The sequence below is a fragment of the Pongo abelii genome, chromosome 12, assembly GCF_028885655.2.
Source record: "Pongo abelii isolate AG06213 chromosome 12, NHGRI_mPonAbe1-v2.0_pri, whole genome shotgun sequence".
NCBI lineage: Eukaryota > Metazoa > Chordata > Mammalia > Primates > Hominidae > Pongo > Pongo abelii.
Genome location: NC_071997.2, coordinates 40,652,631 through 40,678,419, shown reverse-complemented (window position 1 = coordinate 40,678,419; position 25,789 = coordinate 40,652,631). Strand labels below are relative to the sequence as shown.

At 43.7% G+C, this 25,789-nt stretch overlaps 1 protein-coding gene across 1 annotated transcript in view; it reads right to left on the bottom strand.

Annotated features, from left to right (window-relative positions):
• The window catches only part of ACOXL (acyl-CoA oxidase like), a 390,431-nt gene extending 382,857 nt beyond the window's left edge, over positions 1–7,574 (bottom strand). Inside the window, exon 1 of the mRNA XM_054547920.1 lies at positions 7,330–7,574. Within this exon, the coding sequence (XP_054403895.1) occupies positions 7,330–7,454 (125 nt within the window). The 5' untranslated portion in view covers positions 7,455–7,574. The remainder of the gene's footprint in view (positions 1–7,329) is intronic.
• Between the last annotated feature and the right edge of the window lie 18,215 nt (positions 7,575–25,789).

Below are 25,789 nucleotides of genomic sequence, written 5' to 3'. Positions count from 1 at the left end.
AGAGGATGCTAAGTCTACAGGGCTGAGGGAGCCAACTAGCTGGTGCCACTGGGTTGTATAAATGCTTGGGAAGTGGAGGCTCCATGTACCTCTGAAAGCAGCTGCATCCTCAAGTCCCCTCTCCAAGTCCATCAAAGCCTGAGGGTTTACTGTTAGGAGAAGGTGGCATGGGAGGGTAACAGTGGGACCCATATGGAGAACACTGGAGCCAGTAGGAGACCCCTCAGCGAGAGCCACTACTTACCACTGCACAGGGTGCAGCCAATCATGTCGGGTGACCTCCATGCTGTGGATACCCTAGACCATTTCCCAGAAGATGGCATCAAGTGATTTGTTCTAACAAAATCAGGTATACAGATGCAAGTCTTGAGAAAGGAGGACGGTTTTCTAACTAGCCTCACATTGTGGATGGAAAGCCTGGGGGCTCCAAGGTCCCAGGAAGGAGGATTAGGATCTGCCCCTCATTCTCCACCCATCCACCTCTCAGGAGACTAAAAGACTCATCACTGGAGAAATTAACCCTGTCCTAAACAAAACACCAATACTGATCTGCCAAAGGAAGTTACTCCGTGATCAAGAAAGCCCGGGCCCAACAAACCCCGCCATTTGCAACCAGCCTTCTATTCACATTTCTCATATTGTGAACAAACATCCATGACTGACTTGACATTTAATAAAAGCCTCAAACATAAAAAAGGTCAAAAATACAAATGGAATAAAGGAACTCAAAGAAAACAGAGACAAAGCAGAGAGTAGAAGGGAACACTTCAAAACTTACTATCAAGGCCGGGTGCAGTGGCTCACGCCTGTAATCCCAGCACTTTGGGAGGCCGAGGCGGGTGGATCATGAGGTCAGGAGGTCGAGACCACAATGAAACCCCATCTCTACTAAAAATACAAAAAAAATTAGCCAGGCGTGGTGGTGGGTGCCTGTGGTCCCAGCTACTCAGGAGGCTGAGGCAGGAGAATGGCATGAACCCGGGAGGCGGAGCTTGCAGTGGGCCGAGATGGTGCCACTGCACTCCAGCCTGGGCGACAGAGCAAGACTCCGTCTCAAAAAAAAAAAAAAAACTTACTATCAAGTATTCTCAAAAATAAGAGATTTTTATAACTAGAAAACAAGAACAGATGCTGTTGAAAAAGGAACAGAGAACTTTTGAAAATTAAAATTATGACAGCAGATATTTAAAAATAAGAAGAGTTGGAAGATAAAGTTGAGAAAATCTCACCAGGACACAGAACCAAAAGATAAAAAGATGGAAAATAAAAAAGGAAGGAAAAAATATTAGAAGACGAGGCAAGGAGGTACAACATCTGAGCAAAAGGAGTTTCAGATGACAGAACAGTGCAGATAACTGAACACAAGTTTCCATATTAAAAGGGCCCACTGCATGCCCAATGCACTAAAAGAACTCACGTCAAGCCACCCCATCATGAAATTCTATAATACGACAATGCCAAAAAGAAGCTTCCAGCAGGGAGGGACAAAAACAAGTCATATATAACAGATCAAGGTGCAGAAATTGTCAGATTTGTTCCTTGCAATGTTGGATATTAGAAAGTAATGGCATGCACCTTTAAAAATCTAAGGAAAATTTTATTTCCAGCCTAGAACTCTACATCCACAAAAACTTTCAGTCAATTGAACAGTAAACATTTTCAGATATGAAAATCTTTAAAAATCTCGAAAAGTTAATTCCCAGGTATCCTCTCTTAGGAAGCTATTAAATGAGAGACTGTTTTGGTTATCTATGGCTATGTAAGAATACACCCAAAACTCAGAAAGTTAAAACAACAGTGTGTTATTATTCCATGGAATTTGGACAGGAAACAAATAGGGATGGCTTTTCTCTGCTTTTCAGTGTCCGAGGTCCCATCTCAGAAATAGCTGTCCGCTGAAGCAGTTGGGAATGTTAGCATCTCTTTACCTCTCTCTATGCAGCCTCTCAACAGGCATCAGCTTGGACTTCCTCATAGCAATGGCAGCCACAGGCAAGTAGCACTTTTTAAATGGAAGCTCAGGGCCTCAAGAGATGGGAAGTGGAAGGTCCCAGTCTCTTCAGGCCTGAGCCTGGAAACTGTCACACTGTCATCTCAGCTATCTTCTGCTGACCAAAGCAGTCATAAAACTACCCAAGATCAAGGCGAGGCGACACAAACCACACCTCTCAACAGGAGTAGCCTTAATGAATCTGTGGTCCTCTCTAAGCTTCTACAAAGGGTAACCAAGAAAGAGAAAGCCTGGGTAAACAGTGACTTGACCATGGAGGAAATGCAAGGAAAATTCCCAAGGGGGTGGTAAAGATGCAGGAAGAGCCCATCCGGACTGAAGCCGTGGAAGGAGGCCTCCAAAATGAATGTGTCCATGTGGGGCAGGAGGGGTGGAACTGCCAATTACCTGACAGGTTTGATCACAGTGGGACGAGTGGAACTGCTCTGTCCTGCAATAAATCTGTTGTATCTGTTCTGTTTCATATCTGTCTAGTGTGGAGGTCAGTGAGTGATGGGCTTATAGAAAACTAAGCAAATGGATAAAAGAGACGATCATCTCTGAAGAAATAAAAAGGTTGTGGCAGAAGGAAATAAAATATGGTACACTATGGGGCATGGGTGGAAACAGTATTTTTATAGCAATAACAATGTGAACACTGGATACTGATTTAAGTAAAAATGGTGATACACTGACTTTCGGAGAATAGGAAAAGGAAAATGGTGCTGTAGTGAGAAACATTCATTTTCTATAAGAGTAAGCCAGTAGATAACCAAGAGGTGGCTCTTTAGACATGTTACTTAGGAATATGGAGTAAATTACATGAGAATGAAGTAAGAGAATTGAGAGTGGTGGCCCACAAGGAAAAGAAATGAGGGATGAAGAGGGTTGAGGCAGGGCATGGCTGTTTTTCATTATAAACCTCACAGTATAAGTTCATTAAATATTTTCATACATATCATCAATGAAAATAAGAATTAAATTTTAAAAGAGAAAGCTGTAGAACAAAACACAGTGAGATCCTATTTATATAACAAAATGATGTGCACATGTGTATATGAACTCCAAGAAAAATAGAAGAATGTGGAAAAACCACACTAACACAACAAAACACACTGAAACAACCACAACAAAGCAGTAAAAGTAGTAAAAATGTCTACCAACAGATACAAGAATAATCAAAATGTAGGCCAGGCACGGTGGCTCACGCCTATAATCCCAGCACTTTGGGAGGCCGAGGCGGGCAGATCACGAGGTCAGGAGATCGAGACCATCCTGGCTAACGTGGTGAAATCCCGTCTCTACTAAAAAATACAAAAAATTAGCCAGGCGTGATGGCGGGTGCCTGTAGTCCCAGCTACTCGGGAAGCTGAGGCAGGAGAATGGCGTGAACCCAGGATGCAGGGCTTGCAGTGAGCCGAGATTGCGCCACTGCACTCCAGCCTGGGCGACAGAGCGAGACTCCGTCTCAAAAAAAAAAAAAAAAAGAGTAATCAAAATGTAGTCTATACATACAATGGAATATTATTCAGCCTTCAAAAAGGAGGGAATTTTGACACATGCTACAACATGGATGAACCTCAAGGTCATTACACTGAGTGAAGTAAGCCAATCACAGAAGAACAAATTCTGTACGAATCCACTTATATGGTACCTGGAATAGTCAGATGCTGAGAGACAGAATGTAGAATGAGGGTTGCTGGGGCTGGGGGAAGAGGGGAGTGGGGAGTTAGTGTCTAATAGGTACAGAGTTTCCATTTGGGAAGATGAAATGTTTTGGAGTTGGACAGTGGTGATGGTTGCACAACAATGTAAATGCACTTAATGCCACTGAGTTGTACATTCAGAAGCAGTTAAATGGTCAATTTTATATAGTGTGTATTTTGCCACAATAAAAAAAAATGGCTGTAGGAGGAAACATTTTAGGAAACTTTCAAGTTTTCCGAATTATTTGACTCTTCCTAGTGAGAAAGTGTTCATAAAATACTCATGGGGAAAAGCTAAACATACGAAAAAGTTAGGAAGAGAAATGTGCATTGCTCTAGAGAAGGAAAGAGAAGGGGATAAAGAGAAAGAAAGGGAGAAGGAAGCAGCCAGGAGCTACAAGTGGGAGAACAAGGGCGTGAGAAGGCCTTGAGAGAACAGAATCCTGTGGAGGGGCTTTCTCAGTTCTCCGGGTGAGAGGTGTGTGCTGTACCTACCTCTGCCAGCCAGCCTGCCTCTCCTGAGAGAGCTTCCCTTCACCAATAAACAAACTCAGAAAAATCTCAAAAGCTTATCTCATTTCAGATGTTGCTTTTTAACATTTCCTGCAAATCCCAATGAGGAGCCACCAGTCACCCAGAATGCTCCTGCTGTCACAACAAACAGCACACCTGGTCAGATGCACAATAGGACAGGGGCGGCCACAGCAGCCAGGGCGCTCCCAGAGTCTAAGGACTCAGCCCAGCAGGCTCGTCCTTGGGAGAGAGAAAGTCACTCCTTATTAGAGGAACCTGGGCTGTGCCCACATTGCCCCTGGGAGCCGATGGCCAGCACTCTGGGAATGAACTCCTCCTCTGAGGACAGTGGCCACCTACTGTGTGTGTAGGAAGTTGCACAACCTCTTTTGGAGGAAAACTGTTTCCTGAGCTCTTATGCCCTGGGATTGCCTGGCCCTGTACAAACTTCTCACTATGTACACACAGCACTCACCACTATGCTGCCACAACTCTTTCCCCTACATCTACTTTAACTGCAAAGACCTGTTTGGGGTAAGGTGGGGACAAGCCACAGGAGATCTGGCATCGCCTCAGAGAGGAGGAAGTTTTATTTCTCATCTCCTATAGAACATTTTACATTAGCAGAATGTTAGAACATCCAGAAATCAAGTTCGCCGTCTTCTAACATGGGCTAAGGTAAAATCTGATAGTACAATATGAACTTTCAAATAGATAGATATCAGAATCTTTAACCATTTGGGGAAAAAATATGAAATGTTGTTCATGCCATTACTACAACTCTGAATTATAAAGTAAATAAACAAGAACCGGAAAGAATGGAAAAGTGTTTGTCAGGGTAATGAGATTTTTGCTGTTCCCTTTGTGTGCATGTGTGTTTTGGTATCCCACCACAACCAGTGTTTACTCCATGCCCACGCAACAGTTTTTCATTCAAGCTTCATAACACAGCAGCATTGATATTATCTGCATTCTGTAGATGAGCAAATGTAAAGTCAATAAGGGGGAAAAAAAAGCCAGGACAACAGTCATACAGGAAATAAACTGCCGCACTGGCCCCCCTATCCAGGCATGCCTTTCCTCTGTCCCTATGGAATTCACAAGGAAGTCCCTTCTGCTTGCCTCAAATCAGTAGTTTGGTTATTACAATTTTGTTCCATCTTTTAAACTGCAGTTATCTAAACTGAAAGACAAAGAGGTGATAGCCCAGGAACAAACTGAAAAGACTGAGGAATATAGGAGGGGATGTGTGTCTAATCAGATGCGACTGAACTCGTGTGATTTAAAGCAGCCGTTCACAAACATTGATTTCAGGAACTCTTTGCACTTTTAAGAATTATGAGGTCCCCAGCACTTTGGGAGACCAAGGCAGGCAGATCACTTGAGATCAGAAGTTCAAGACCAGCCTGGCCAACACGGTGAAACCCCATCTCTACTAAAAATACAAAAAATTAGCCAGGCGTGGTGGTGGGTGCCTGTAATCTCAGCTACTCCGGAGGCTGAGACAGGAGAATCGCTTGAACCCAGGAGGTGGAGGTTGCAGTGAGCTGAGATCACACCACAGCACTCCAGCCTGGACAACAGAGCCAGACTCCCTCTCAAAAAAAAAAAATTATGAGGTCCCCAAAGAGCTTTTATTTGGGTGGGTTATATCCACTGATATTTCCCGTATTAGAAATTAAAACAGAAAATTTTCAAATGTTTATTAATTCATTTGAAAATAACTAATAAATCTATTAGTGTATTTTATGAAAATAACTATTTTCCAAAACAAAAACAAAAAAAGTTAGCAAGAAGAGTAGCATTGTTCTACATTTTTACAAATCCCTTTACTGTCTGTCTTAATAGAAAGCAGCTGTATTCTCATGTTCGCTTCTATATTTTTTCTGTTGGAATACTGCACATCATGTGGTCTCTGGAAACTGCCACCATACATTAGTGAGAGAATGAGAGTGAAAAAGCTAATAACATTTTTCTGTATTACTATAAAAACGGTTTGTACTCATGAACCGCCTGAAATGCTCTTGGGTACCCCCAGGGCTCCCTGTACCACACTTTGAGAACCATAACTTAAAGAACTATGTATGAGAGAGAGGGAAAGAGAAGTCGGGGAGACACCGAGGGATATACCCACCATCCCACACTTCTCACTTTTCAACTTTCAAACGCCCCCAACTCCCCACTAGGTAACCCCAGTGCAGGAACCCCAGATTCTCCAAGGACAGCCTGACGTTCACTCAAGCCATCTCCTTCCCTCTCATTTCCGCAAAATAAATTAAACGAGGGCTAAGTGGGCATGACTAACCAATTAATCCTCCACGGGCACATACTGACATTTTTAATAGGGCTTTTCTTAAGCTAGAACTCCAAAGCATGCCTCTAACTGGGCTTTTCAGACTGCTTGAAATGGGTATAAGAAAGAGAGCCCACAGGAGACACAATGCCGAGTTCTGGTCCTGACTGTCCGGTGACTGAGCCATTTCTCTATCTCCAGACTTGAGCTGCACTCAACCCTCTTGCCTGCTTCTCAGGGCAGTCCTGGCATTGGATGACATCGAGGACCTGAGTTCTTCTTATAACCAAACTGCCACGCTGAAGCTGCCCACTCCGCACACCTGCACCCCGAGAGGGTCCTGTAAGTCTGTCCCACCCCGACGCCCAGTCACGCCCTGGACAGGGCCACTCCACCCTTGTGCGTCCATCCCATCCCGGTTTTTCTGTCCCCTTCTCCCCACCAAGGGTGGGATATCTCGGGGTGGGGACTCAAGAAACAGGTTTAACAAACAAGCAAGGCTGATCTTTCAACCACACTGTCTTAGCAGACACCGCGCCTGTCACGCGGGGCCCAGCCCTGCATCCGACTCTTCGTGGAGGAGGGAGCTCGGGAGGCGAGAGACACCTCTCAGGGAGCCGAGGAAGTCGGCGGCGGCCGGCTGCGCCCACACACCTGGGGAGGAGAGCCCATCCCCTGCAGGTGAGGAAGGGGCCCGCCTCTCAGGCGCAGCGCACACCCCACCTCGCCCTCGCCGGGGCGGTGTCCGCAGCGACGCGCCAGGGACCGAGGGGACACGCTCGGCGGGTTCGAGGGCGCGGGCAGGGGCGACGACCGCAGCGAGGTACCTTTGCCGGAAGAGCAGGCAGCCGCCGAGGAGCCTGCGCAGCTCGTTGTTGAGGCTCCAGAAGTCGCCGTCCAGGTAGCGGTGCAGGGAGGAGTCCCCGAACCCCAGATCCGGCGCCGGCTCCATCGCGCTCACCGCCTCTGCTTTTCCGCGTGACTGGCAGGGCCGGCTTCGCTTCGCGCCTCCTCCAGCTCCCTGCAGGTGAGGCCCGAAGCGCACGCCCTCTTTCTGTCCACCCGACCGGGCCCGTCTCCTCCCTCCTGACCTTCTTCTCCCCTCCCTCCCTGGCCCCGCCCTGCCCTGGCTTCCTGGGCGTGAGGTCCAGCGTAAGTGGGCGCTCCTACGGTGGCCTCCCCTTGCCCTTCCGAGGAACGGAAAACTCTATCCTCCAGTTATCAGTTGTCCCTCAAGATTTGTGAGCCGTAAGAAACAAGTGTTAGATCCTAGAAAGGGTGCCAGTCACGTGGACCTGGGCACCAGAGGCCTGGCTGCTCAGGACTGAGCCGGTTGACCCACTCAGCAAATCCCCGGCCCAGCCACTTTGCCTGACCCCCACGACCCAAGATAGCTTGGCTCCAGCTCTGGCCCCTCCTCAGCTGTATCTCACCTCTTCCCCGAACTGGGCATTACTGTGAACTCTAATATCACTGTAATCTAAAGGCGTCCCAGGTCTACAGCATTGCAGTCCAGGGCAGCTGGGAGCTGCATTCATGACCAGGTGATCAACCCGAACACGATACTCATTTCCCAGGACCCTCCTTTTTTTGTTGTTGTGGCTGGTGGGAAATGAGTTATAACCTAAGTGGAAAATGTTCCTTCCTTTCTGCTCCGTAATTCTCATATACCTTGTTGATTCTCCTTTTAAATACTCAAGGAAATGTTAGCCGTTCCCTTCCAGAGGCTACTTTGCTGGGGAGATGATGGTGTGGTCTGCTGTCATGAGGTTAGTGGATGCCATCTGTATTCGTTTCCAGTAACAAATTCCCACAAAGTAAGTGGCTTAAGATAGCAGCAATTTATTCTCTTACATTTCTGGAAGTCAGTAGTCCAAAATAGGACTTATGGGGTTAAAATCAAGGTGTTGGCAGAGCTGGGTTCCTTCTCACAGCTCCAGGGAAAAATGCATTTCCTTGTCTTTTCTAGCTCCTAGAGGCTGCCTGCATTTCTTAGCTCCTGGCCCCTTCCTCTGTCTTCAAAATGCATCACTTCAAGCTCTGCTTTCGTCGTTCCATCTTCTATTGACTTTGACCTTCTTGCCTCCCTTTAAAAGGACTTGTTTACATGGGACCCATGGGAATAATCCATGGTCAATGGGAATAATCTTCCCATCACAAGATCCATACTTTAATCACACCAGCAATGTCCATTTTGCCATATAAGAAACACATTCTCAGGTACTAGGGATTAAAACATGAGCACCTTTGGCAAGCCATTCCTCTGTCTACCACACCTGTGCAGCTGCAAGTATTATACCCAATCATCCATGATAAAAGGGGCTTTGTTTTCTCACATCACAGGAAGCCTGGTGGTAGGAAAGCCCCAAGGGTGAATTTGATGGCTCTACCCTGGGGACCCAGGTCCTTTGCATCTTTCTGCTCCACCATCCACCATCCTTTCTCTATATGTAATCTTTACCTTTTTTTTTTTAACTTGTCTTCTACCAGATGTAAGATGGATGCTGCAGCTCCAAGCACCACCCTGTGCAAAGCAGAAGAGGAGTATTTCCTTCTATGTCAGCCAAAATAGTGTAGTGGTAACAAACAACCCCAAAACGACTTCACATACACTTCCGTCACCAACAACCCTCAAATCTTAGGGCCTAAAAAGACAAGAGTTTATTTCTCACTCATGCTACCTGGGGGTCTGTTCCACGTCCCCTCAGTCCAGGTCCTGGCTGACAGAACAGCCACGATTTTGTGGCCACACTGGCTTTTAAAGCTTCCAGCTGGAAGAGACACACATAACTTCTACTCACAATCCACTGAACAAAGCAGCTCACTCCTGACTCTGTGGGGGAAGGGAAGTACCACCCTGGACATGCCCGGGAGGTCAACACCCAAAATCATCTGTAAGCAGAGCTAGTGACTATTCAATCTGCCCATCTGGTCACACTCTCCCTTCCACAGGCAAAATACACTCTCCATCCTTCCAGGGAAGCACCCAAAGCCCCACACCTCCACAATATCAAGTCTGAGGCCCCTGGGGGATACAGAGTGGTCCTTGCATCAAGTCAGGATGTGGCTCCTCTTGATCCAGAGACCTATAAACTGAAAAGAGAGGTTACTAAGCAAACATTCACTTGGAATGTTTGCTTGAGTGAGAAAAAAAAAAAAGACCTCTGTTCTTAGAAGCCACTAAGATTTTTGTTGTTGTTGTTTCTTGACATGGAGTTTTGTTCTTGTTGCCCAGGCTAGAGTGCAATGGCATGATCTTGGCTCACTGCAACCTCTGCCTCCTGGGTTCAAGCGATTCTCCTGTCTCAGCCTCCTGAGTAGCTGAGGTTACAGGTGCCCACCACCAAGCCTGGCAATTTTTTGTATTTTTAGTGGAGACACGGTTTCACCATGTTGGCCAGGCAGGTCTCAAACTCCTGACCTCTGGTGATTGTGATCCACCCACCTCGACCTCCCAAAGCGCTGGGATTACAGGCATGAGCCACCGCACCTGGCCAACCACTAAGTTTTTTTGAGGGTTATTTGTTACCTAGCCAATCATAGAAGATACTAAAAGAATGTTGCTGATGAAATAAAAAACTAAAATAGGTACACTGGCTTAGAGGCTGGGAGGGGCAAGGAGGATGCTGTTGACCAAAGCATTGTTGTTGACCAAAATTGAAAATGGTCCCTTTTATGAAGAGGCAAATATTTGACAAAGCTGCCACTGACAGAAGACATACCTAACTTGGAACTTATCACTCCAAGAGAAGATGCTGAAAACACAAGGTTAGCATTGCATGTTGGCTGCTTTTGCTTGTGTTTGACATGACATTATAAGAAAGAGATGGGCTTACAAAAGAATTGACCAGTTTGCAAGCAGGGATGGAAGGGAATAGAGTCCACAAGTTCAGGGACTGTTAGGGTTTGGAGAGGCAGCTGCTTCACAACTTCTATTAGTAAAAGATGAAACTGAGAAATATTTAGTAACAAAAGCCCATTAAAATTCAAACTCTACTCCCTTGCCCCTTGTGGCAAGAATAGAATCAAGAGTCTCACCTGAAACCTGTAACAAACAGGTTTTGTGGATTCCCAGCAAGCCATCTTACTCCCGGGCCTTGTCCATCCGAGCAACTCCCATCTGAAGTATCACTGGTCCCTGCGTCAGAGGATGAGAGCACAGTTTGAATCACCCACGGACTTGTAAATGTACACCCAGAAGTGTCAAGCATAATCTAGCCTATCCTGGAAGATACCTCAAGAATCTGTTTACAAGCCACACCTCTCTCTAAGAGCCAGAGAAGTATAATCCTCCCAGGCGCTCCCACCAGCCAAAGTTTAAGACTACCACACTCCTGTGAATCTTTTGTTATTAGGAAGGAATAGCTGACAAATGACCCAGTAAAATTGCCCTTGGGCCATCTTGGCTTAACTAGGTCCCTTGACCACTATATTATTTTCCTACAGTAACAAATTACCACAGACTTGGTTAGGTAAACAGCAGAAATGTAATTCTCTCACAGATTTGGAGGCTAGAAATCTGAAATGTTCAGCAGCGCCTTGTTACTTTTGAAGGCTCTAGGGGAGAATCCTTCCTTGCCTTTTTCTAGATTCTGCTGGCTCCCAGCAGTCCTTGGTATTGCTTGGCTTATAGCAGCATCATTTCACACTCTGCCCCATCATCACATGGCCTTCCTTTCTGTGGGTCTCTATGTCTTCAAATCTCCCTCCTCTTGAAGGACATTGGTCGTAGAAGTTAGTGCCCTCCCTAATCCAGCATGACTCATCTCAACTTGATTACATCTGCAAAACCCCTATTTTCAAAGAAGGTCACTTTCTGACATGAACGTTTAGGGAACACTATTCAACCCAGTATACCCACCCAGAACTAATGGGAACTGACAAATAAGAAAGAAAGAAAAGGAAGTGACCATATACTGGCTTAGATCAATGGTTTCCACACTAACTGTGTATCAGAGTAACCATGCACACAGACGCACAAATACACACGACTTGGCCAATCAATCCCATTTCTAGAGGTAGGCATCTGTAATTTTTAAAAGCTCCTCTCCACCCCAGGTGACTCTACTATTGTGCAGCCAGGGCTCAACCCGTGGGCTTAGGCTCAGTGGTTCTTGATCTTGCTACACAGAGGATTACTACATTGTTGGGAAAATTGGTGAAATTTAAACAACATGGATAATACAATACTGTATCAATGTTGACTTTATGGTTTTGATTATTGTACTGTGGATATTTAAATGAATGTTCTTGTCATTAGGAGCAAATTCAAGTAGTTAAGGGTAAAGGGGCAACTTACTCCAAATGAGTCTGAAAAATATACAGAGAGAGAGAGAGAGAGAATAAAATGTAGCTCCCTGGACTATCTATGTTAGGCAGGACTTTCTCTTACAAGTACAGTCATGCACCACATAACAACGTTTTGGTCAACAATAGACTGCATATATGACATTGGTCCTGTAAGATTATAATGGAGCTGAAAAATTCCTATCACCACGTGACATCATTGGTGTCATAAAGTCATAGCCCAACATATTACTCACTTGTTTCTGGCGATCTGGTCAACAAACTACTGTGATCAGATCCATACAGCCCAGGTTAATAAAAACACAAAACTACTACACTACTAGTTGTATAAAAGTGTAACATACAATTATGTACAGTAGTGCATAATACTTGATGGTAATAGTAAACGATTATGTTATTGGTTTGTGTATTTACTATATTATACTTTTAATCATTATTTTAGAGTATACTCCTACTTATTTTTTAAAAAGTTAACTGTAAAACAGCCTCATGCAGGTCCTTCAGGAAGATTCCAGAAGAAGACAGTGTTATCCTAGGAGATGACAGCTCCATGAGTGTTATGGCCCCGAAGACCCTCTAGTGAGACAGGATGGAGAGGTGGAAGACAATGATATTGCTGATCCTGATCCTGTATAGGCCTAGGCTACTGTGCCTTTGTATCTTCATTTTTAACAAAAAAAAGCTTAAAAATTGAAAAATAAAAAATTATAAAAATAGAAAAATTCAGGATGAGGATATAAAGAAAATATTTTTGCATAGCTGATGTGCTTGTGTTTTAAAATATTATTATGAAATGGTCAAAAAGTTAAAAAAATAGAAGTTTATAAAGTAAGGAAGTTACAGTAATCTCACTGTAAAGTAAAAAAGTTACAGTAAGCTAAGGTTAATTTATTATTGAAGAAAGAAAAAGGTTTTTTTTTAATAAATTTAGTATAGCCTAACTATAGTGTTTCTAAGGTCTACAGCAGTGTACAGTAATGTCCTAGGCCCTCACATTCTCTCACCACTCACCCACTGACTCACCCAGAGTAACTTCTAGCCCTACAAGCTCTGTTCATGGGAAGTGTCCTGTACATATGTACCATTTTTTATCTTTTACACTGTATTTTTACTATATTTTCTCTATGTTTACATACACAAATACTTACTCTTATGTTACAATTGCCTACAGTATTGAATACAGTAACATGCTGTGCAGGTTTGTAGCCTAGGTGTGTAGTAGGCTGTACCATCTAGGTTTGTGTAAGTTCACTCTGTGATGTTCGCACAATGACGAAATCACCTAACAACACATTTCTCAAAACATATCTCCATCGTTAAGCAATGCAAGAATGTAGTAAAAACCAATCTGAATTCTCTGTAACAAACTGGAAATCTATTGGCTCATGAAACTCAGGGACGACGTGCATGTCCTAACTACAGAAGGTCAGGAGTGTGGCTGGTGTCAGACAACTGGGGCCAGCTGCTCCAAGTCCAAAATCCACCAGCCTTCACTCTGTCTGTCTCTGTCTCTCTCTCTTTGTTTCTCTGTCTCTCTCTCTCTTTCTGCCCCCCACCCCCCACCCCCCATCTCCACAAGCCTAGGTCTCAGGGCTCTAAATACTCCCCAGCCAGAAAGCACAGAGGCCAACAGTTCCCAAGCCTCACATTCCTCAGCCTCTGCCATCAGAAAGGGCTTTGCTGTTTCCTCATTTCCAATTGCACTAACTCTCGGAAGGGACTGGTATCAGCTTAGAGTGGGGTCAGGTGCCCGTATATCTGAACCACCCCTTGGGGTAGGGACAGGCACCACAGGAACTATGTAAGGATGTGGCAAAGCAGCCACAGGGTCTGGTAGGGAGGTGGTGCCCTCTCTGCCGCCCCATCCAGCTGCCCCCTGCAAGCTGCTTTTCACAGCCACATATCCCACCTCCTGAATCCTTCCCCAGCCCTTTCCCCTAATGGCTTCACCCTTGCAGGCAGCATAACAGGACAGGACTGCCATCCTCTCCAGAATCAGAGGGACCTCTAGGCTGCTCTAAACAGTAATACCCCAAATAACATTCTCTGGGGGTTCTCCTTCAAGACCATCAATAGGATATGAGAGGTTGAAGGACAGAAGGTAGATGTACGAGCTTCCCTGGGGCCAGGCTAAGAAAATCCTCCCTAAGGAGCTGCTGGAAGGAAGGCCCGCAGAGGCAGGCTGGGCTGACAACTGGCATCCCTGCAGCTGGGCTGCACAAGGAGCCTGAGGAAGCCAAGCAGTCACAGGCCTCTGAGAAGGATGCACAGATCCACAGTGGCCTGGCGGTGACATCTGGGTTTGCCCAGGGGCTCTGTGTAGTTCTAGGCCCTCAGTACAAGAGGTGGGGGCATAAGCTGCTGCGAGCTTCACTCTGCTGCTTCTGGACCATTGGCCTTGGTATAAAAGCCTGACCCCTCAGCAAGAGAGAGCATTCCCACATATGGTGGCTCTGTGGATTTTATTGTGGCCATGTGCATCTGGCTGGCAGCTTTCCTTTTGTTAACTGACTTGCCCAAGGGCACGTGGCTCTCAATGTCAGAGGACCAGGCCTCCAAATGGCCTATCCAGGCTCACACAACTCTTCAATCACGCACATCATGCTACCGAGACAGGACTAACCTGGGGGCCTTGGCAAACATTATGGACGCTGTTTTTATGGAGGCCTGGGGCATGAACGTTACAATCCATGGTTCGGGGTCCTGTGGAAAGGCACAGTCTGTTCTCAGGGGCACTTCAGTGTGCTTTGTAGAAATCATGGAACCGTAAAACATCAGAGCCGGGGGCACCCTGGAGCTTGTCGAGTCAGTCCCTTCTTTTCAGGTGAGGACACTGCAGGGCATGGCTGCTGTGTAGGGTTTGAGGAGGGAGAAATGGGATGATTTGGGAAACTAATTTACAGTGTCCCCATGCTTCCCAGTACTCCCCAGTCTGAGCACTTCAGGAGTCCCAGTAAAGGTAATAGCTCAGATTTACCTGGCCGGGGCCTCACCTGTCTGTGCCAAGACTTAGGCCCCTGATAAGCCTCCCTTCCTTCCTTCCTTCTTTTCTTCCTTCCTTCCTTCCTTCTTTCCTTCTTTCCTTCCTCCCTCCATTCCTCCTTCCTTCTTCCCCTCTTTCCTTCTTTCCTTCCATCCCTCTGTTCCTCTCTTCCTCCTTCCTTCCCTCCTTCCTTCCTCTTTCTTTCCTTCTCTCCCTCTGTCGTTCCTTCCTTCCTTGCCTCCTTCTTTCTTTCCCCCCTTCCTTTCTTCCCTCCCTCCCTCCTTCCTTCCTTCCTCCCTTCCTTCCTTCCTTTCTTCCTCCCTCTATTCCTCCTTCCTTCCTCCCTCCATTCTTCCTTCCCTCTTTCCTTCTTTCCTTCCCTCCCTCTGTTCCTTCCTTCCCTCTTTCTTTCCTTCCCTCTGTCCTTCCTTCCTTCCTTCCTTCTTTCTTTCCTTCCCTCCCTCCCTCCCTTCCTTTCTTCCCTCCCTCGCTCCCTCCCTCCTTCCTTCTTTCCCTCTTCTTTCTTTCATTTTGGTTTTTCTTCACCTCCCACACAGCCTACGAAGTCCCTCCTTCTTGTTGCACTGACACACCTCCAGGGGCCCTGAGGGGTTTCTCCCATATGCTCACCAGCAGTTCCACTGCCTCCCCACGGGGCATTGTCTGATCCACAAGGAGCCCCCTGGGTGGGATGAAAGGCTGGCATGTGGGGACAGGATCCAGGAAATATGGCTTCCTTTTATGTTGTCACTTTGGGAACAGGGTCCTAGAGCAGAGGTTGCAATGGGAAAATTCTAGCAGCTTTTACTTACCGCCTTCTCTGACCCCAAGTGCCAGACATGTGCCTGGGGAAGGAACAAATTCTGAAACAGCCACCATGTGGTCCTCGGGAATGCCCTCCCCTCCACACAGCCACAGTTTTGTTCCAGAGTCACCCCTAACGTAACTGCCACATTTTCTCCCCCAGGATAAAGTCTTCCAGTAAGTAGGCTCCAACAGGCTCACTTCAGCCTCCACTGGCCCCACCAGGCACAAGTGGCCCATGCTGGGGACACATACTCACACCCCCTGAATCCCCACGCAGACAGGCTGGCATCAGGGGCTCCCACGCTGACTACCATGCACCCCATTCTTGGAAACAATCAGGCTGTAAACTATGATGGTGCCTTTCCCTGAGCAAGACCAGTAGGTTTTGAGGCCAGCTCTGTTTCCCATGCCCTCCTCCGAGACACACATTCCTAGTCCAGAATCAAGCTGCTCAGTGTGAGTCCGTGGACCCACCTGTGTCACTCTGAGGTTTCTCTCTGTATGGTGACATGCAGGCATCTCTGGGAGGTACTGTTGTTTAATAAGCAAGTGAAGAACAGTGTATAAAATGTGCTACCTTTCGTGTGAGAGGAGGAATATATGTATTATGTAGTTGTGTGTGTGTGTACATTTACCTATATTTTCAAAAATAGACCAGATAAACCAGAAGCTAATTAAAATTGTTACCGATAGAACTTTGGAGGGGATAGGGATGGAAGGTACCCTTCCCTGAATTGACCTTGTTTTTAAATTTTTGACTTTGGAATTTGGTAAATGTTTTACATAACCTTAAAATTTTAAATCTAACAGAAAAAAAAATACAGTCACTAAAGATGAAAAACAAACTGAAACAAATTTATTCAACTCTGTTTCAGGTTGCTGGCATAACTACAAGAGAAAAGTTATTTCAATTCACTTAAAATACATTACTTTCACTGCATAGCTCACTAGGAATATAGCCTAATGAAGAAATGCAGAGAAATTTTATAATGTATTCACTAGTCTTATTATTAGTAGTAATGTTATTATTTTGAAACTTTTTGTGTGTGCTGTAACATAAAGTAAATAAGTAATTGAATAAATGGCATTAGACTCCAAGATTTTAGTAGAAAAGAAACAAAGAAGTAAAGACCTTTTACCTTTTAAATCTTTAAAAGCTAGGTCCCTCTGACTCTCCAGCCTATGTTTTTTCCAGGATACCATATAACTTAAAAGAGGAGGAAATGCTATTTTTAAAAAACATGGATTATCATTTGTATTCGTTTCCTAGAGCTATGTATTAGTCCGTCCTCACATTGCTGTAAAGAAATACTGAGACTGGGTAATTTATAAAGAAAAGGGGCTTAATTCACTCACGGTTCCTCAGGCCGTACAGGAAGCATGATATTGACATCTGCTTCGTTTCTAGGGAGGCCTCAGGAAACTTTCAATCATGGTGGAAGGCAAAGTGGGGAGCAAGGAGCTTCACATGGCTGTAGCAAGAGGAAGAGGGAAAAGCAGAAGATCCCACACACTTTTAAACAAGATCTTACAAGAACTCACTCACTATCATGAGAACAGCACCAAGGGGATGGTGCTAAAACCACTCATGAAGGACCATCCCCATGATCCAGTCACCTCACACCAGGCCCCACCTCCAACATTGGGGATAAGAATTCTACATGAGATTTGGCTGGGGACACAGATCCAAACCATTTCAGCTTGCTATAGCAAAGTACCTTGAACTAGGTAGCTTAAGACAACAGAAATGTAAAATATATTTCGTAGTTCTAGATACCAGAAGTCCAAATCAAGGTATTTGCAGGTTCCTTCCTGGGAGCTCAGAAAGAGAATCTGTTCCATGCTTCCCACCCAACCTCTGGTGGTTGCTGCAGTTCTTGGCATTCCTTGGCTTGTGCAGCACAGATCCAACCTCTACCTTGTGTGTCTCTGTCTCTGTGTCTCTTCTCTTCTTAAAAGGGCATACATCACAATGTATTAGGGATCCATCCTACTCCAGTGTGACCTTATCTTTATTTAACAATTATATCTACAATTAAGTTCACATTCTAAGGTTCCGGGAAGGACATGGATTTGGAGAGGGCATTAGTCAACCCAGTCTATCACTTTTCTTTTTTTTCTTTTGTATTCTGAAACAAGTGACACTTTTATTTTTGGGGAGTGTTTTACCTATTCCAAGTTCATTTTAGGTTCAGACATAAAGTCTAAGAAGGAAATTAATTATAGGCAATCATAGTTAATACTAACATTTGCTTAGCCAAATTTACAATGTTTCCAGACGCTGTAGTGACTGCTTTCCATGAATGTTCTGGTTGAATCCTCACAGCCGGACAATTATTATCCCCAATTTCATTAGAGTCTGTTGAGGCTCAGAGAGATTAATTTCCTGAAGTCAGACAACTAGGATGCAGGAAGCAGGAGCTTGGGAGAAAGAAAGCAGTCAAGCTCTGGAGCCAGTATACAAACACTCGTGTGATTCTGTACGCCTTCCACAAACCAGGCCTCTCAACAGACCAATTGGCAGGATTCAGGTTCATCATTTGGACAAAGCTTTCCCATCATCTCTACTCTAGCTCTGATTTGTCTTTCAGATCACAGAGGGAAAGGAAAGGAAATTAACATGAGAACTGAATGTTTTCATGAAGTCACATCTCTTGGATGATACTATCAATGCCAGTGTATAGTAAGCAACACATCAGTTTCACTGGGCCTGACTCCTGGCTTCCTGATCTCTTATATATTACTGGCATTATAAGACTGACAACCAGATTTTAAAAAAAGAGCTCTGGGCCGGGAGCAGTAGTTCACACCTGTGATCCCAGCACTTTGGGAGGCCGAGGTGGGCGGATCACGAGGTAAGGAGTTTGAGACCAGCCTGACCAACATGGCGAAACCCCATCTCTACTAAAAATACAAAAATTATATGGGCATGGTGGTGCGTGCCTGTAATCCCAGCTGCTCAGGAGGCTGAGGCAGGAGAATCTCTTGAACCCGGGAGGCAGAGGTTGCAGTGAGCCGAGATTGTGCCACTGCACTTCAGCCTAGGTGACAGAGCGAGACTCCAAATCTCAAAAAAAAAAAAAAAAAAAAAAAAAAGCTCAGTCTCCTATTTCAATCTCTGCTCCTCCTGCCATTTATATATTTATCCTCTTTAGTATCTGGCTTTCTTCCCCACTAGAACTTAAGGTCTATGAAGGCAGGGATTCTTCTGTGTGTGCTATATCCCAAGGTTCTAGCTATATCCCAAGGTTCTAGGACACTCTCTAGTACATGGTAAGTACCCAATACATATTTTCAAATGAAAGTTTGCTATCTATATTGAAATCAATTCACTTGGTTTACTTAAATAAACTTACCTAAGTAAAAATTTATTTTTGAAGGAAACTTGATATTACTACCACAAATGGAAAGCAGTATCTCATGTAGCATAAATAGAATTCACAAAAATAAATACAATAAAACTAAGCAGTTTCAATGTTAACAGTGAAAGTATAAATTGAAATATACAAGTATATCTGAAAAGATGTTAAACCACACTCACAGTAAGAGAAATGTAGATTTCAACCCAAACTGGAGATACCATTCTTTATCAGACGAGTAAAGATCAAAAGATCAGGTTCTTGGCATGTCGGCATGAGGGTGGGAATCAGGTGAGCTGGTAGATTGCTGGTGGGCTTGTGAGCATTCACCCTTATGTTCAGGGACTGCCAGGGAACTGTTGGCTGTAGGCCTGCCTAGGTATGTGCCATTGGTGAAATGTCAAGGTTTTATCCTCGCAACAGCACCACTGGCTATGATCTCATGGGTAACAACAGGTTAGTAATTGAATTTGGCCCACATTTCCCAAGGGCCAACTGAGTGCTGAGCTTCTAGAGACTGGGGTGGGGGTGGGTGGCAGATGGCCTTTGGGATCTATTTGGACATGGGCATGGAAAGCCTGCCAACCTACCACAGAGTGACAAGGTGCATTACCAAGAAGGAAACAAAGCTGCTCAGAAAGATGTGGAGCCGAGGGGATTGGGTCCAATGGGACTTCCCTGCCCCTGCCCACCAATGAATCTTCCAGTCTGCCTTGGATGGGTAGATGCTTGTTGCCCTCTCCCTCTGGGTTCCATCCACTTGGTGCCCGCACCCCACTATTCTCAGTCTTCTGCAAGGGCATGCCTGGTCCTTTCCAAATCCGTAGAGTGGAGCATCTACATGACAGCACTGCTTTCTCCACTGACCGCACCTCAAGGGAGGTCACTCTGCTTGCTATACTGAAAGATCCCCTTCCTCCCAGGTGCAAGGCAGGGAAGTGGTAGGGGAGGGAAGGCCCTCACCCTGTCACATGTGTAATTTGGTAGCTTCAAGACCACCTGAAAATGCTCAAATCTTTGTGCCAACTAAAAGGGTGTTGAAACTGGGCTGAAAGAAGCAAGCTGGAGCCGACCATTCTGGTACCAGGTTACTTCTGTCCCCTAGACCCCAGTCCTGCTCACTCCATCCCATGGCAGCACACCATGCCACACCTGGTCCTGCAAAACACATGCCATGGGACACTCTGGTGAGGACAGATGGAGTAAGAGAATGGGTATCTCAAGGACCCCTGCCATTCTGCTCTCAGTGGAGAGAGCCATGTAGCCTGACAATGTTGTCATCCAGTCAGCCCATCAGAGTAAGACAAGGAGAGTTCCTGGGTTGCCTGAATGGATTGGAAACAGCTTATACTTGCTCATAGCCAAATTATGAGGATTCAGGGAAACATGTGTGCTACAGTTAGGGGTGGGGCCCATGGAGGACACTTGGATTAAGGAGTGTCCATTGGATTATCTGTTCAATTCTGTGTGGGGCTGGTTTTGCACTGCAATTTCTTCGGCAGGATGAACAGCCTCCTGATATCAGCTTCATACCAGTGAGAAAATAATCACTTTTTTCTCTACTTTCATTGCATAAGCAAATTAAAGCTATAAACTTTTTTGTTTTGTGGGGAAGTTATAGTAGGAATTGAAGCCGTAAAGATTATATTATTTCCAAATTTAGAAAAAAAGATTTGATTTTTAAAAATCATAATTTCAGACAAGGGTAAAGGAGTGGGAATGATAAGAGTTGCTTTTATTTCTTATATAATTGTTCAAACAGTGTGGGCCAAAAGCTTTTGAATGTGTGCTAATTACATGGTGAGGCGTTTGGGATCTTGGGGACTTTTAACTGGGCATATGATTGGGCCAGTTTCTATTCCAAAACTTCTTCCTGTGCCTTACAAATGTTTTTGGCATGCAAACTTTTTTTTCTTTTTTCTTTTTTTTTTTTTTGTTTTGAGATGGGCTCTTGCTGTATTGCTTAGGCTGTAGTGCAATGGTGCAATCACAGCTTCCTGCAGCCTCAACCTTCCAGGCTCAATCAATCCTCTCACCTCAGCCTCCTGAATAACTAGGATTACAGGCATGTGCCACCACATCTGGCTAATTTTTTTTTTTTTTTTTTTTTTTTTTTTTTTTGGTAGAGACGGGATCTCCCTCTGTTGCCCAGGCTAGTCTGGAACTCCTGGGCTCACGTGATCCTCCCACCTCTGCCTCTCAAAATGCTGGGATTATAGGTGCGAGCCACTGCGCCTGGCTGACATGCAAAACCATGAGTATGTATTTGCCTCTAACAAGCCCTCTAATGCAAGGTACTACAAATTAATTTTATAATATAGTAACAGTTACTTGCTTTGTATTAATATTTTACAGTTGACAAAATGTTCCCTCAATTTCTTTCTTACAACAATTCTATAAGTCTAGCATATTTTCATCATCTTGACTATATGAGGAAGCTGTTTCACTAAGCTGGACCAGAGCCCACACAGCCAGTAAGAGGTGAAATCAAGGCAAAAGTCCCTATTTTTTTTTTAACCTTACATGCTATCTTTAGGTTAGATAATGCATAGCAGTTCGAAAATAAACATGCAGAGAATGGACTTGCATCCCCAAACCGAAGCTATACAGCTAATAATAAGTATGGGAACTTTGGTAAAATACCCCATCATTTTTATGGTTTTCAGCAATCTCAGCCCTGCAGCTACAGGAGATAAGAGTCTCTTTCAGGACATACATTTCAAATCATTTATGTAAGGCTTAAGCTGAAAATTTGAATCCCTGAGCTCATCCTTTTCTCTCTCCATGTTGTCCAATGACATTAAGAGCAACCAGCCAATCTCATCCTCATTAGTTTAACAAAAATGTTCTAAGGTATCAAATACATGGTCACTCATAGTTTTATATCTTATAAATATGTGATTAAGCATATTCAGTAGTGATATTCTACATATCTCTATCATCACATAATGCCGTAACCTATCAGTGTTCTCTTTGCTGCTGGAAACAGAGTCATTAGTACCTTTAAATCTGATCAGATTAGAGAACCAATTCCAGAAACCCCAGAACCAATTCAGAAATTCAACCTTAAGACTATTTCCCTAGAACCACTCTCTGTAGTGAAATCTGTATTAGTCAAAGTTCTCCAGCGAAACAGAACAAGTAGAGTCGGTGTGCATGTGTATAGAAAGAAAGAGATTTATTTTAAGGAATTGGCTCACGTGACTGTGGGGGCTGGCAAGTCCAAAATTTTCAGGTCAGGCCCTCAGGCTGGGATCCAGGGCAGAGTCGATGTTGCAATTTCCAGTCTGAAGGCAGAATTCTTTCCTCTTTATAGCTATAAAATTACCCTCTAAGCATTACTTGACCTGCCTCTTACAAATTTTGATGTGCTGCTTTCTTATTATCAATCAGTTCAAAATGTTTTTGAACTCCTTTTGTGATTTATTTTGACTCATGCAACTGTATGTTTCAAAGAGTATTTTGGTGAGAATTATAAAATGTTCTATTTTTACATAGCAGCCATGTGTCTGTAAAACAGAACCCTGTAAGTAATGTAGTCTTGGAATGCAATGTGATTGCATGCCAGTTAGGAAATGAATGCACCACCTACTCTCGATTGCTTGTCACCCACACCCCACCCCACAGAAACTGAAGGTTGCAGGAAATGTTCTTCCCATAATTCTTTATCAGCTATATCAGCAACAAGGCAGTTTAGGTTTACAGTTAACAAATCTGGTTAGACTGTATTCACAAGTTAAGGTGTCTAAAGAGGTAAAGTTTAGGGAAACTGCTTGTGGTTCCAGTATAACTTTCCCAAAGAAGAAAGCTTTTTAGTGTCACTGAGGACATTTACATAACAGGGCATAAGTTAAGTATTTTATTAATAGGTAATGCTGAATACTCTAGAAAAAAATGTGTCAGCGCTGAGTGATTTTCAGTTTTGTAAAATTTCCTGAATGAATTCTCAAAAGGGTGTTCTTTGGGAAGGCTGGCAGGGGTCCCTCTGGAATAGAAAGGAGGCTGTAGCATGGAAGGTCAAGGGCATTTGATGACTCTACCTACTGTCATCAGGAGAAAAGATGAACCATTAGGACTTTGAAAGTGTGAAAAATGTGAGAGCCTTTTTTTTCTACAGAAAAAAAAATGAATCTGTAGTCATATGTGTTTAATACCAAAGATATGTGGCATATATGTTCATTTTCTACTGTATACTTCAGCTTTTTATGGCAAAGAAAGATTTATGCCTACTAATGGTTTAACATATGTGGAGAAAATATGGTATTTTCAATCTATGATGTTGGTATAATTAGCTATCCATTTGGACAATAAAGCCAGATTCCTAAAGCATCATATTCTCTAAATGTCCAGAAAGATTAAAGACCTAAAAGTGACTGGAAAAATATCTTAAAGCCAATATGTAAGAAAAAATGATATAGAGTATATTGGTTTGTATTCATACTAGAAAAAGAACTAAAAGATACCCACATGTGTATATATGTATAAAATGTAAGCATATAGAACAGTATGGAAAAATATCTGTACAGTGAAACACACCATAAACAAAGTTATTTTTATAAAATTTACTGTTTCAATAAGAACACAAATCTCTTTAGAGAAAATTTCAAGGAATGCAGGATAAGGACACACAAAAAAAACTCACCATAGTCACAATGAAAATGGAAATTTGTATACCTGTATATTCATTTCTGAGTCTAAAAATATCACATTCATATGGGAGAATATTTGGAAACCTAAGAAAACTGTAAAGAATAAAATCGCTTATACTCTCACCACCTAGAGATTTTAATCACTAACATTTTAGTAGGTTTCCTTCTTGTCTGTTTATACATGGTATATAGGATCTTTGTCAAATTTTTAATATAAACAACACTAAGTATTTTTGTATGTAAAAAAAATAAATATTTAAAAATCTAAGAGCTATAAACTGGCAAGGAGATATGTAAGTTTTTTAAATATTGGCCACTAATGTTGGCCAGACAGCATATTTTTATTCTTCAGCTCTTTTGTTTTGGCTGGGGCTACCTGAGTCCTCCTTCCAGTTGTCCAACATCACCCATCCACATTACCCCATTTAGTCCAGAGGTGATAGGCTTAGATTAGCACCTTGAGCTGGTGCATCTTGCAGCACTCCCCCGATGACCAGAAACAGAGCCCTAGACCTAAGTCCAACTGCCCCTGCTGGTCCTGACCTTACTTCTCAGGAAGACCAGGAATGGAGACCAGATAGACCCACTGAAATCCATGGTGGTTAGCAGGAGAGCTGCGGCCATTTGTTCATAAGCCAGGTTGTGGCTCTTTGAGGGGCAGAAGGGGCTTAGGAGTTACCAAGGACCATACATTATAGGAGATTTCACCAGACAGCTTCTGGAGAGAGATGGTTATGAAATTAATTCATCGGACTTTGCCAAGAGATAATAAATTCATTAGCAAGGGGCATATTTTGAATAGGAGAATTGGCACATGACTGTTGGGTAGGCTAACGCCACTAATTCTGAAAACCAAAGGGGTCTTCAGGAAGGACTGCCCAGCGAGAGAGGTTTTTAGATCTGGCTGGACATTACCAATGAGATGCTTCAGAAGTGAAATAGAGCAAATACGGAAAAGCTTACCTGAGTCACATCCTAGGCACATCTGTATAACCAGGGCTAACAATGCTTTCAAATTGTGACTGAAAACTGAAAGATATTTTAGAACACAGAAAACCATGAGATAGACGAAACAGGCCAAATTTCTAATATCTTACCAGGAAAAGAAATATTTCCCCTTATGATGCTAGAAATATAAGCCAGGAGGGAAAGAAGAACCAGAAAACGGAGAAAAGACAAAATAGATCAAAAAAGAAAAACAAACAAAACAGAAAAAGGCAAAAAGAAATCTAGTTGTTGGGTTCTCAGCAGATTTTATTGGTTTCATGATGGCCAACATTAAAAGAAAAACTTTAACCAAATTAAGTTTAACAAAGTTTAACTGAGCAAAGAAGGATTTGCAAATCCGGCAGCCTCCTGAGCCAGAGTAGGCTCAGAGACTCCAGTGCAGCCACGTGGCAGAAGAAGATTTATGGACAGAAAAAGGAAAGTGGCAGTACAGAAAATGGAAGTGAGGTACAGAAACAGCCAGATTGGTTATGGCTTGGCTTGTGCCTTATTTGAACACGGTTTGAAGAGCTGGCCACCTTTGATTGGCCAAGACTTGGTGGTTGGCACAAGAGGAGGCTACAGTCTGTTTACAACTACATTTAGGTTATAGTTCACACTGTACAGAGAAACCTTTAAGCCAAACTTAAAATATGTAAGGAGGCAGATTTAGGCTAAACTTGATTTAACATCAGTGATGGTATGGGAGTAAATAGTGCAGTGTTTCAGCCCAATAAGGGTGTGAACTCTTTTTAAAGCTTGCAAAATCTCAGTCTTTCTCCACAATTCAACTTCTTTCTTATCTTAGCATCCTTACAGTAAGGAGCAGTAAAGAAAACAACAGTACATAAAAACTTCAAAACAAACAAGATAAAATACTTCAGAAAGAACTACACCCTAAATCACAACAGAAAAAAAGTGAAAGGGATTTCAGGATATTAGGCTGCATAAATCCTAATTAAAGACAAAAAAGGGCATTAGGAAGACAATCTTCCTAGGCCCTACACAAGGAAAAAAAGAGGGATAAAGAGAATATATCACAACTAGGTTTAAAATACTCACTGATCTTGGATGTAATGTGGGGATCCCATATTCCTATATGGCTCTTTCTGCTTCCATCTTAGTATATTTACCCCTCAGCATTCTATGGAACTGATTATATGGGGTAGATTTTATTCCTTCCTCCTAGGAAAGT